The sequence below is a fragment of the Petaurus breviceps genome, unplaced genomic scaffold (assembly GCF_028583685.1).
Source record: "Petaurus breviceps papuanus isolate PSGF00001 unplaced genomic scaffold, PetGlider_PUasm1.0 175, whole genome shotgun sequence".
NCBI classification, from domain to species: Eukaryota; Metazoa; Chordata; class Mammalia; order Diprotodontia; family Petauridae; genus Petaurus; species Petaurus breviceps.
The window spans coordinates 32,372,518-32,386,493 of NW_027185764.1; the positions used below are offsets into that span (position 1 = coordinate 32,372,518).

A 13,976-nucleotide genomic window follows, 5' to 3' on the forward strand; every position below is an offset into this window, starting at 1 on the left:
GCTATTGAATGGATTTGTAATTTTCAACACTTATTTTGACTAGTATGGTAAAATCTCAGTTAATTGAAATGCTTGGGGAATTCTGACTGATTCAAAAGATTTGTTGGAACCATTAAAATTTTTTTTCTAATATATTTGTATACTTCCCTGCCTTAACAAGAGTGTGCTGAACACAATTTAATCTGCACTTGATGAGTTAGGATCTCATTATTATGAACATGAGTTTTTCTTAAACAGAACTACATGGTGTAATACTAATGATGGTAAATTCAACTTAAAAAACATTTATTAAATTTTATTTTTAAAGTTAAGCTTGTACCTGCCAAGCTCCAATCACTGTACTTGTCTTTTGTGCATAAAAAGATGAAAAATTACATACATCATTGAGAGAGTTTATAATCAGATTAGGGGTACTGCATGTACACTGAAGCATGATACAAAGCACCTTCTGGAAAAAGTAAAGTTTAAAAACAAAGTGCCCAGTCAAAGTGTAGTGAGTGTTGGATTTTGAGTGAGAAGACCTGGGATCAGATTTCAGATATGCTACTTATTATTGTATCATCATCTCGTGCACATCATTCTACCTCATTTACTTTCCTCATCTGTTAAACAAAGGCATAGGGGGAAGCTAGGTGGCTAGAGTACCAGCCCTGGAGTCAGGAGGCCCTGAGTTCAAATCCAGTCTCAGACATGTAACACTAGCTGTGTGACCTTGGGCAAGTCACTTAACCCCAATTGCCCTGCTTTCTGCTCTCCTACAAGAGAAAAAAACAAAGAAGGTATAGAGGACTATTGATCTTTCAAGTAATTTACAGCTCTAAATACTGTAAATTTGAACTTTTACTTGTGGGGTTGGAATCAGAAAAGGAGGCTAATGGTGTATCTGACATTTTGAACTGGCACTTGAAAGAAGGGAAGGAGTGTGTTCTAAGCATGGTGGAGGTCAATGAATGTTGGTAAGGAGAGGGGAAAGATCAGGGAAGGCTAATAATCCAGTTTGGCTTGAATGAAGGGGGGGGGGCGGTGTACAAAGTAGAGAAGTGTGGAACAAGGCTGGTAAGGTAAGTTGGAACCAGCTCTTGGAGACCCTTAAATGCCAGGCCCAGGAATGGATATTTTGTACTGTAGGTAATGGAAAACACTGAAGGGTTTTTTTATGGGGGAAGTGATGTGGTCAGACCTGTGTACTAAGCATATCATTTTTGGCAGTAGCGTGAAAGAGATATTGAATGGGGGGGCAGGGACAGGGACAGGACGGGAAGCAGTGAGACCAGTTAGATGTCTATCTTAACAGTCCAAATGAGAGCTAATAAGAGTCTGACTTAGATTAGCATAAGTAGAAATAAGAAGATGGATGGGAAATATGTTGTAATGGTAGATTTGGCAAATAATTACATGGGGGGATTGAAGAAGCAACGGAGTAAAAGAGGTTTGGCTTAATTAATAATGCACTTGAGGGCTTCTTTAATACTTCAAAAGATCTTTGGTTTCATCAGTGTAGGTACTGTCTTTATTGCTGCCAATGTCAACCTCTCTACACTTTAGACAGTTCATTACTTGCTGTGACTTATAGGTATACAATCATATTTATGCTAATTGGCATATGTTTACATGTGTGCATGCATATGTCATACTATGCATATGATTCATGCATGTGTGTATGTATGTGTATATGTATATGTGTGTATATATATATGTATATATAATCTCTAAAACACATATTACTGGTTTTTTGGTGATAAGCCTATCTCACCTTAATTAGGCAGGCTCTTTGGCAATATCTTCTTAGATTGGAATGTAACTCCTTGGTAACTTAACATTTGGGTTCTCAAATTTGGCCTTAGAGAAGTATGGCATTATCTAAGACAGGTACCATATTTGTAGTTCAGCTGGGCCTGGTCTTTGGTTGGCCTTATCAGAGACTTTCATTCAGCCAGTCTATTCATCTTCTGTAGCAGAGAGGCCAAATTCCTCTGAATTAGCACATAATTGTTGATTGTATGGTCCCTATAGATGAACAAAATGGTTCCTTCACTTCTGACCTCTAATCTTCAGTTATTTATGATTCCCTTGATTCAAATTACAGACACTGATGAATAACCCTGGGCTCCAGTTGTCTGTGGCCTCTCTAGCACTTTTTTTTCCCTTTAAGTCCAGGTGTCAGCGTTGAATAATTAACAGAATCTTGCTAATGGACTAGATGTAAGGAAGAGAGAAATCAGCAACAGTACCCAACCCTCAGTGTCCTACTTGAGTGTTCCAGTCTTCTTTGTTTCCTTTCACCACTCTTCTGCCTACGGAGCAAAAAGTGCCTGTTTTTCTGTTATTTTGTTTGGTTTTTGGTTTGTGTACTGCTGCCAGAATTTGGTTTTTGAATACTTAGGAAGGGAAGTGGTAAGCACTATGAACTAGGAGAGCCTTGTAACAAGTTGACTAACTCCTTCCCCCCACCCCCATTGTTCATGAAATCCCTGAAATATAGTTCAAAGACCTTGGTTTAAAGACCCTCGGACTACATGATCAGATCACTTGTCAGGGATGTTACAAAGAGAGTTCATGCTGTTCATTGTGGGACTAGATGACTTCTTAGGTCTTTTACAACTTTTCTGTTTCTATCATTTGGGGATCAATGACTCTGAGAATATATACCCTGGTAATTGGGTTTTTAAAAATATATCCATGTGGCCAGTTTCTTGTCTTATTTACCTCTTTCTAATTAAAGTAGGGTCAAAAAAGTTCTGGTTAATCAAAGGTTGCAGTTAGTTGTATTTTGTTTAATTGGATTTAACTCTTTAAAAATCCATTCCTTGCTTAATCAGGTCTTTCACTTACCCAAACTATTTTGCTTCTTTTCCTTTCTCAGAAATGTGTGGGTGGTACAGTGAATAGAGCACCAGCCCTAGAGTCAGGAGAACCTGAGTTCATAATCAGCGTCACACATTTGACACACTTACTAGCTGTATGACCTTGTACAAATCACTTACCCCAAATTGCTCTGCCTTCACCCCTCAAAAAAAAGAAAAGAAATGTATAGACTCACCCAGCAGAAACTCTTCAGGTCTTCTCCCTGCAGAAGAAGGGTTCCAAAACATCTTCCTGAAATCCCTAGATTTTAGATTAGGCTTGATGTCCTATTGGATCCATACATATAAGATTCTCCTACATTTAATTTTTATGACTTTTAAATAATAGGAAGGGAAGGCAACATGTTATAACATGTATTGGAAATTTTGAGTCTCATCTTAGTTTTGTGTATTACCATGGCATGCCCTTAGCATCACCTAACATCTCTAAGTCTCAATTTTCTTATCTGTAAAATGAGTGTTAGGTTAGCTCTTTCCAGTTCTACAGACTGATATTGCTCTGTAATAAATTTCTATATATTTCATACTTCAGCTAATTGCTGGTTGTTTTGGGTTCATTTAATTTTCAAATAAATAGGTATTCTCTGTGTTTAAAAAGAATTTCAAGCTTACAGATTTCATAAAGTTGACAAGGGAATTTCTAAAGGCCAACTAATTTTCAAGCCATACTCCTCTCACTATATATTTTGGGGCCTATTGTTTTCTGTTTTCTCTCTTCTTCTCTCCCTTTCCCCTCCCCATGTGCACCTTCCTCCCTCTTTCCCACCTACAAACCACTATTATGCTCCCATCTACAATGTGCAATCTCCAGAGGCATTAGGAGCAGTGGGATATAGTAGAAAGACCATGGGATTCATTGTGAGTAGAGACCTGGCTTCAGAACCTGGCTCAGACCCTGTGTAAATCACTTCAGCCCCTTAGTCCTCAGTTTCCTTGTCTGCAAAACATAGATAATATTGATATTACCTACCTTGTAAGGTTTTTAAGAATGGATTTTTTTTAGCTTAAAGCACTTTTTAGAAATATAAGTTGTCACTATGCCAATTGTCCACATTTAAAATGGAGAAAAGTTCAAGATTCACTTACTTTTATTGTGTGCTCATAGAAATGGCTTTAGTCTTCTTTCCCTCTTTCACCTAAATTCTTCCATTACAACTTCATTAATCACTTATTTCTCTGCAACTCCTGGAGTGGAGAAAGGAGAAGCAGAATAGAATTTAGGTGAAAGGCCAGGTAGGATGTGCTATGGAAACTGCCCAGAAGTGAAAGGAGATGAAACTCTTGGACACCTGCTGTTCTGCTTTTATATCTGCAGCCCAGCTCGGTCTCACCTGCTACATATACTGTATCACTGTATCATAAAGAAGTATGCTTCACATTACTTTTATATGCCTCAGTTAAAAAATCATGAATCCTAATCTAGGTTTCTGATTTTTATCTTCATGTTTTCTTATAAATCTTTTTAAATTTGTCGAATCAAAACTTTGGCTGAACAATTAACATTGTTTTACTGTTCCTTCTATTTTTAATGCTAACTCTGAGGGTTTTTTCTCCCACAGATGGCAGAAAATGAGTTCTTAGAAGAAAAAACATTCAAGCAGCATTGTGCAAAATTTATTAAACATTCAGAGGAAATAGGTGATGGATGGGAGTGGAGAAATTCAAAGGTAGGAACGGTAATTTTGTTATTTCATGAAAACATTGTGGTGTATTGTTTCAGAAAATCATTAATTAAATCTAGTGAAAGGAAGGCTGGTTTGAATTAGCTGAAAATGAGAATTATAGAATATATTTTTTAAAAGTAAGTTTTTTTTCAATATTTCCTATGTCACATAGCTTTTTGTTTGCATTACTCTAATGACTTACCTAGTAGAATCCTTAGGCAGCTTATCTTAAATGAATTGTTTGATTGTAAAGGGATGAATGATTCTGAAAGTCCTTAAAACTTTATTTATACTCTTACTTAGTAATCAAGTTCATGAAAAAGGCATGTTTCAGCTGATGTCACAAAATTTGAATTTACTACATTTTCTGATATATTTGCCTTCATTATTATGTCTACTTAGAATTACTATTGAATGGCTACTTGAAAATATTTTCGAGATTTGTGTGTGTGTGTGCTTTCAACTACTGTACCACTTACCGTGTTTCCCCGATAATAAGACCTATCCCGAAAATAAGCCCTCCCCTTACTGTGTAAGATTCCTCTAAAATAAGCCCTCCCCCGAAAATAAGCCCTATTGAGATTGCTACTGTAGTGAAGGTGATCCTCTGTGCTACATGCTACAAGTACCCTCTGTATGCACCGTCCCCCCCGTGAAATGCACGCCGCGCTCCGAGCTGCAACCAATCAGAGCTGCAGCAGTGAGCGCGTCAACCTGTTCTTCCCCAGTGATTTGCTTATTGAATAAAGGTACATTTTTTTGTTCACATTTACCTGTTTATTAAAATTGCTGTCAATGTTCATTAAAATAAGCCCTCCCCTGAAAATAAGCCCTCTGGTGTTTTCTGTCCAAAAAAATTTAATAAGACAGTGTCTTATTATCAGGGAAACACGGTATATGAATGTATCTACACCCTTATACTATGTATGAGTGCATTTAGTTCAGTATATCAATGTATCTAAGAACTCATCGATGTGGATTTTCAGTTCACTGATACTAGTTGTACCCAATTAATCAATCAAAAAGAATTTGTGAAGTTCCAAACACTGTGCTGGGCTTTAGCATAAAAGTAGAAACAATTCCTGCTCCCAAGTATTGTATAGCCATTCTATCAGGGGAAGCAGCATGAACACAAAGAGTAAATGTGAAAGACACATGAAGACAATATCTACAAGGTAATTTGGGAGGGAGGAGGTACAAGCACCTGGAAGATCAGGAAAGGCCTCGTGCAGGGGGTGGTGTCTGAGCTGAGCTTTGAAGAAAACCACAACTTGTCTAACCTGGGAGTTCATGCCAAACAGAGCAACAATCTGTGCAAAGGCAAGGACAGGAGAGGTGATGTCTTGAGTGAGAAACAGCAAGAGGGCAGTTTGGCTGTACTGTGGTGTGTATGAAGGAAAGTAATATGTGGTTAGTCTGGAAAGGTAGGTTGGAATCAGGTTGTGAAAGGTTTTGACAACAGGGGATTTTGTATTTGATCCAGGATGAATTAGGTAGCCCCTGGAGCATGGTAGGAAGGAAGGAAGGAAACAAGCATTCATCAAGTGCCTACCACATACCAGGCACTATGAACACATTACAGATATCTCATTTGATCCTCACAACAACCCTGAGAAGGAGGCGTTTTGATTATCTCCATTTATACTTGAGGAAACTTGAGGCAGGGTGAGGTTGAGGCCAGATTTGAACATAGTCAAGTTTACGCTTTAGAAATATTACTTGGTACCTATATAGGGGTTGGGTTGTGGGGTAGGAGAAGATTTGAGACAGGGAGATCAATTAACAGCTATTGTAATGGTTTAGGAGAGAGGTCATGGTGACCTGAACCAGGATCATGGACACAAATGGAGCAGGACATATGTGAGAGATATGGTAGAGGTAGAAACAATGTGAGCTGGAAACTGGTTGAATATGTGGAGTGAGCAAAAATTTTAAAATATTAAGGATGTGCATCTTAATGACTTGATTAATGTTAGGAGAAGTTAGGAAGAAGATTAGGTTTTGGGGAAGATAAAAAGAATTCTTTTTTGAACATGTTAGATTTGAGATGTGCATTGGGACATGCTGTGGGCATGTCTAGTAGATACACTGGAGCTCAAGACAAAAATGAGGATAAGTTATATATATTTGAGAGTCATTTGCATAAAAATGAACATTGAAGCTATGGGAACTGAGAAGTAAATGAGAGATTTTGCTTTTGAAAAGGAGAGGTATATATGTTATAAAACAATAATCCTCTGAATCATTTGGTATTAGTTAAAAAATTAAGAAGGTGCCTAATGGAGCAGATTAAGTATACCATATACAGAAGCAAATGAACATAGTAGCATAGTGTTCGACAAACCCAAAGATTCCAACTATTTATTTTACAAGAACTACTGGGAAACTGAAAAGCAGTCTAGAAGTTAGGCACTGACTAGCTTCTTATAGCATATCAAAAGATAAGAGGTTCCCAATGGATACATGGTTTAAATATAAAAGTCCACATCACAAACAAATTAAAGGAGTAAGAAAGAAAAGTTTTACCTTTCGCAGTGATCATTAGGGGAGAGAGTTTGTGACTAAACAAGGAATAGAATTAAAGAACATAAAATGGAAAAAAAATTACTCAGACAAAAACCAATGCAGTTAAAATTATAAGAGAAACAAATGGAGAAAAATCTTTGTAGAACATTTCTCTGAAAGACATCTTGTTAAAGAGTTGGTTTAAATTTTTAGGGACAAGGGCCATTCCTCAATAGATGTGAATAGGCCATTTTCAGAAGAAGAAATCAAGAGTTAAACTTTGAAGAAGAGAGTCACTCCACAAAAAGTACAAGCAGAACTACAGAGAAAAAAGTGGCTTAACCAAAGGGACTATAAGAGTGACTGGAAGAAATGAAGCAGGAGATTTTTTTAAAATTACATTAGAGTTTTGGGAAAAAATTCAAAGGGAGAAAAATAGGTTAGAACAGAATGTAGGAAAGCTTTCCCAAGTAGTGGCCTCTCTGAAAAATGTTTATTGAATTTAATTGAATGCTGGATCATCACTAGACTAAAAGTCTGACAGGGTAGATCTTAGTGTGTTCCAGGGGTTTGAGTCTAGTGGAAGATTGTTCCTAATCCCAGATCCTAACTCTAGCCTTTTAATACTGACAATAATGCCCACAGCATTCTTGGGAGTTCTCCAGATATGGGTTACTTTGAGTTTGACTAGTTGCTTTGAGAATTTCATAGCTTTAGGGTATAGCTGGAATCAGACTTACCAGGTGGCTTTGTTTGGAAAAACTTGTTGCTATTAGAAGCCTCATTTTCCACAAAGCAACAAGAAATTTCCAGAAATGGGGCATTGCATCCTAGTCTGTTTAAATGCAGGACCAAGATTTTAATACATGTTTACCTTTAGGGCATTTTGTACATATGGAATCATTGAGAAGGAGAAATGTCAAAATTATTTCCATCTGATGTAAGAAAATGGTTATAGAAAGGCATTTTGAAAAAAACCCAAATTAGAGAAATCTTTGGAGAGTATCAAATTTCAAGCACCCATAAATGTAGCTGATTCTTCCTTCACAAAAATATCTTTTTTGCCTTAGAAAAATCCTAGAACTTCCACAGTGTTTAGAGTTAATGCAATCCAGCTTTTACAGATACAATAAAGTGTCACTAATTCAGATGAATTGAAAGCAACTTAAATTATTGAAAAGTATAAAATCTAGAATAATTAGAGAGAGAGAGCTTCATTAATACTACTTTTGAGACTATACAGTCACTTGAATTTGACTAAGAAGGTGTTAGCATAAAGCTATCTTGGGGATAACTTAATTTGATACAATTCATGTAATATCTAAAAGTTGGCACAGTGTTTTTATAAACATTATCTCATTTGCTCCCCTCAGACCTTGTAAGCTACAACTCTCATGCCTGCTTTGCAGCTGAGGAAACTGAAACTTAGATGTCACATGGCTAGAACCCACATCTTCTGAGGCCAAGGCCAGGGCTCCTTTTTACTCTGTCACACTACTCTGTACTAACAAATAGCTAAGAATGAATGAAAATGCATTTATTAAACACAATGTGCCAGAAATTGTGCTAAGTTTAAGAGATATTGATGCAAACAAGATAATCCTTGTTCTCAAGGAGCTTATATTTTGGGGGCTGGGGGCGGGGAGGGGTAAAAAAGGCAACACATGTAGGGGAATAGTGGTTAAGGAGGAATGTTTTGAACAGGAAAATCTCAATGATGCCTACTTAGGGCAATTGATTGCCATGTCCTTTCCAGATATGGTAGTATTTGTTTGATTATTGGTCTTAGAACTAAAGTTGGGAGGTGAGAGACAGGGAAGGAAGGATACCATGCTGGGTGGTATATCATGAAGATGTCCAGAAAGTAGCATGGTAGATCTGGGTTGTGGTAACATATGGTAAATGCTCATTAATCAGATGAGAATAGTTTATAATTAGTCTATCCGTTGTATTTAAATTGGGCCACTAGAAATGTTTGGAAGAGGTTGTTCTCTTAAGGATGTTGTATTTGCCCTATTTTATTTGGTTTCCATTGTGTATTTGTTTATTCCCTTTTTTCTGTCAGCCAATCCACAAGCATTCATTAAACCAAGTGCTGTGCCAGACCCTGGGGATACTAAGACAAAAATAAAAAAAAATCTGTTTTTAAGAAGTCTGTGTTCCAATGGGAGGCAACATAGATATACAGAAATACAAGATAGGGAGGGAGTTCATTCAGAGTTAGGGGGATCAGATAGGGCTTCATGTAGAAGGGGGTGCTCAAGCAGAATCTTGAGGAAAGTGAGAGATTCTCTGAGACAGAGGAGAGGTGGCTGTACATTCTAGGCATGGGGGATGGCCAGGACAAAGATGAGAGACCACCTGTGAGTAGCAAAGAAGCTAGCTTGTCTGGATTGTAGAGTATGTACAAGGAAGCCATGTTTAATAAGCCTGGAAAGGTAGGCTGGGTCTGGATTGTGAAGGGTTTTAAAGGTCCTGGAGTTTATTGATTAGGAGGGTGAAATTGGGGGTGGTTGCTTACCTTGGAGTAGGCAGTTTTGTGGAGGATGGGTTGGAGTAGGTAGAGATTTAAGGCAGGAAGGTCAATTAGGAAGCCATTGTAATAGGAGAAAGGCGATGTGGGTCTGAACTAGAATGGTGACTGTGCTTGTAGAGGAAAAGACATCAGATATGAGAGAGATTATGGGGGTAGAAATTATGAGGTTTGGCAATTAATTGGATTTGTGGGGAGAGATAGTAACAAATGGAGAACAATGCTAAGGTTATAAATCTGGGAGACTGGAAGATTGTTGATACCTTCAAATGAGAAGGGAGAAGTTCAGTAGAGAAGGGTGGAGATTTTGGGGGAGGGGAGGAATAATGACTTTGGTTCGGGGCATGTTGAATTTAAAATGCTGTGTGTGTGTGTGTGTGTGTGTGTGTGTGTGTGTGTGTGTGTGCATTCTCTCTGTTCAATCTCCTTGGTGATCTCAGAGGTATCTGTTATCTGTATCTATATTATTTATGGATAATGGAGCATAAGAGATTGAGCAGAGCAGTTAGACAGGTAAGAGGAAGCAGGCAAAGTCGTGTCATGAAAATCTTAGAAGGAAGAATATTCAGGAGGAGAGGTTGTCATTGGTGCCAAATACTGCAGAGAGGTAAAAGAGGATGAGAACAGAGAGACGAACATCAGATGTGGCGGCTTTGGAGAAAGTAGTTTCTGTTGAATGATGAGGTGGGAAGCCAGATTGCAAATGGTAGAGACATGACCGAGAAGAAAGAAAGCAGAGGCAGCGTGTCAGAGATTGTTTAAGAAAAGGAAGAGCAAGAGGAAGAGAGGCAGAACCATAGTTGGAGGAGACAGGGATAGTGGAATCTTTCTTTCTTTTTTTTTAAAGGCCGAGAGAACCTTGGATACGTATGAAGACAGCAGGGAAGGAACCAATTAAGGAGAAAAATGCTTTTCTGAATTCAACTCAAGAAATATTTTCTAAGTAATATATACAAGATGCTGATGTTGGTCTGAGGTCCCAAAGACAAAAGTGAAATAGTCCCTGCTTCCATACTACTTGGGGAGAGGGGGAAGGGAAATATAACATGCACACATATGAGTAAATAAAGGAAATCTGAGGAAGGGAAGTCTTCATGTAGAAATGATCTGAACAGAGAGCTAAAGGAAGATAAGGATTTGAAGAGTCATAGATGAGGAAGTAGGTACATTTAGCTTATGAGATGATGTGAATTCCATTTTTTTTTTGAGAGCAATTGGGGTTAAGTGACTTACTTGCCCAAGGTCACATGGCTAGTTTATTGAATTCCATTTTTGATCATTTGGCCTAGCTAATCTAAATAAGAAACGTCAAGTAGATGAAGAATACCTAATATTCAACAGATTTTTAAAAAATAACCTGGTTTGCCTGGGGCTTTTCCCTAGGGCATTGAAATTTAGAAGCACCAACAGCACCCTTCCAGTGCCCCTTTCCTTCCTACACCTTTCCCACCCTGGCTGTTGAGCACTTTCCCACTCTCAGAGACTTGACCCTTAATCCCTTTGAGGCCACATCCTTAACCTTTGTCTGGTCCAGTCTGTTTCTCACACCCCCCTCCAGTCTTAAGATGAAAAAATATACTCTGCCCCCTAATAGGCTGCATGTGCTCACCTGGAGCCTGTGGTAGGAGGCTTGTTTTTCAGGAAGGCACAACTTTTGTTACTTTGTAATCAAGTGAGTCTGAGGGTTATGATGTTCTTTGACCCTGGAGAAGGCTATATATACCTCTGAGGCAAGGTTTTGCTTAAGGGCTCACTTATGGGAAGAGTTATATGATTTGGCCAGATGAGACTCTGGGCAGCCATTGTGCCGCCTGGCTTTGAAAACCCACATGTTGGTGCCTTTCTCTCAGGTGACCAACTAGGTAGGGATGTAATGGATCAGACTGCTAGAAGCCCTGTCTGCCTAATTGTGTTATTTTCTCTTGTAACTTCTGTTTGTATTCTCTGAAGTTCAGGGTACTGACTTTCTCCCTTGAGCTAAGTAAATGACATCTATTTGATTAAAGTAAGATGTTAACCCTTTTTGAGTCGCTCTCCCTTAGAAAAGCAGATCAAAGAACCTGTGCCAGCAGCCATCCTGGGTATTCTAGGGTGCTTGCTGCTACAGTACCCAGGAAGCTATGCCCACATCTTTTAATACCCTGAACCAATTTAGGTCTCAAGGAAGTTTTTACTATTTTTTAAGGAAAAGAACTAACTTAGTCCATCTGATGGTAGACTCTAGTAAATAATCCTCCTACAGCACAGAGGGTGTTAAAAGGTCTTAGAGTTGTAAAGAGCAAATTTTTGTTGATTCAGTAATCACAGAACAAGCCACTCAAAAGTTCTACAGCATTTATACTTCCCTTACTGATTATCATAAAGCCTTTAACTTAGTTTCACACGAATAGCTTCCTTGTATACTATAAATATACAAAATAGACCCAAGAATAATGAGGATGCTAGAGTGTTTGTTGTCTACATGAACAACTCTTCTCTATTTGAAGCATTCCACCAACACAATAATGTCAACAGTTGATAAAAATGTGGCATCTTTCAGGGAGACAGCTGAAGTGCCTTATGGTTCTGTCTAGCCTTAAATCCATTATCATTTCTCCTAAACAGAACTAAGTATAGCTTTCAATTAAAGAAGGAATTAAGCCCAAACATCTTTTCAACCACTTGATGTATATATATGACATCAAGTTATCTATTTACACCATCTTAATATATTTGGCTTCTAAATTCAAACTCAAAGCCTTCACTCTACTTCATCTCATATAATCTTTCTCTAGTAATATGAAAAGGTCATTTGGACTTTGATGGATTGTAAATTCTTAACATATGCCAAGGAAATACAGATAATGAAGTCTTTGAGCTTGAGTTTGGAGGTCAAATTGAACCAATAGGTGAAGTTGATATTTATTTTGGTAAGTAAGATACTTTGGTATCTTCAGGCAAGACACATACAGTATAAATCTGTCAATGAAAATGCTGTGGTTGAATAGTTAAGAGACTTACAGATATCCTGAAATCAAATCTTGATGGGAAAAATGCATTTAAAGCCATTAACACCTATGTAATATCATTCTTAATGTACACTTTTAGAAGTATAAAATGAGCCAAAACAGACCTGGAAAGTATTCTTACAAAAACTTGTACAATGCCAATAAAACAAAGCTTCTATCAACCTAAAGCAGTTACAAAAAGGTTAATAATTCTTTGTCAAAAAGGAGGAAGGATACCCCCCCACACACACACATATGGATATTGATATGTAGATATAGATATATATGTGTGTATATATGTGTATGTATATATATGCATGTATGTATATGTGTATATATATTCTCAAAGTACATGATAAACAGGTTAAAAAAAGACAACAGTAACAATTATAGAAATTCTTTTGGAAGACTCAGATAGTAAGGCTGACAAAGGATAAATGCTTTTGAATTTATCCCATGTAACTGAAAGTAACTGGAGCCTATAAATAATGGGTAGGATATAGATGTGGAATCAAAAGGCCCTCCAAAAGGGATACCTGCATGAATTCAACCAACAATATGTTGATAAAGAAGCATTGGACAAATGGCAGTCGTCTAAACTTGTTTATGGAAATTGAAAGGTTTATGATAGCAGTTCAAGACCATATCATTTCTACCAGAAATTGCATGATAATTTTTTCTTGAGAAATCCATCCTTAGTGATCAATGTAGATTACTTGGTAATTTGGCAATTACTTGGTAAGTTGGTAGAAACTGAAACATATTTGCTGTTTTTTAGCACCTACTGAATACCTAGCAAAATGTTATGCTTGTAAGATGACATATTCCCAAACTACAAATATAGGCCTTAAAACATTCTGGAAAACTCAGCCAATATATAGGAATAGGAACATTATCATAGACCAGACTGTTACCTGCATTTTCCTGGTTATAATCCGTAAAAACTTTAAAGCAATAATTTAAAATAGATTCCAAATATGCAATTTCTAAACCATAATTTTTTTTTAAAAAAGCTTCTAAAATTTTGATATGTAGAAGAAGAAATAAAAATCATGTGGGATCAGGATGAGGTCTGTATTATCCTCGTGGTCCTGTTTGCTGCTAAAGATGAGCTTATGTTTATTTAACTATAAAAGCAGTTATTTTATTCAGCTATACCACAGACAGTAGAACATTAAATATAAAATAAAAAAGAGTAGGATAGTCATTTGCCCTTGTCTGAATTCCACAAGAAATATTTCACGTATTTATATAATTTTTCCCATTTACATAGTGCTTTGAGATTTGTAGAATGATTTTCCTCATAGAAGGTCTGTGTGCTAGGTTGTACAAGGATTTTTAAGTATTTTATAGATGGTAGGAAGCAAAAGTCTAGAAAAGTGAAGTGACTTTCCTACCTAATAAAGTTTGAGTAAACAAAAAA

At 37.2% G+C, this 13,976-nt stretch overlaps 1 protein-coding gene across 6 annotated transcripts in view; it reads left to right on the plus strand.

Moving 5' to 3' along the window:
• The window catches only part of ATG10 (autophagy related 10), a 318,137-nt gene that overhangs the window by 15,843 nt on the left and 288,318 nt on the right, over window positions 1-13,976 (plus strand). For all 6 annotated transcript variants that reach the window (XM_069085042.1, XM_069085045.1, XM_069085043.1 and 3 more), the window contains one exon: window positions 4,424-4,531. In XM_069085042.1, coding sequence (XP_068941143.1) covers window positions 4,424-4,531 — 108 coding nt within the window. The remainder of the gene's footprint in view (window positions 1-4,423; window positions 4,532-13,976) is intronic.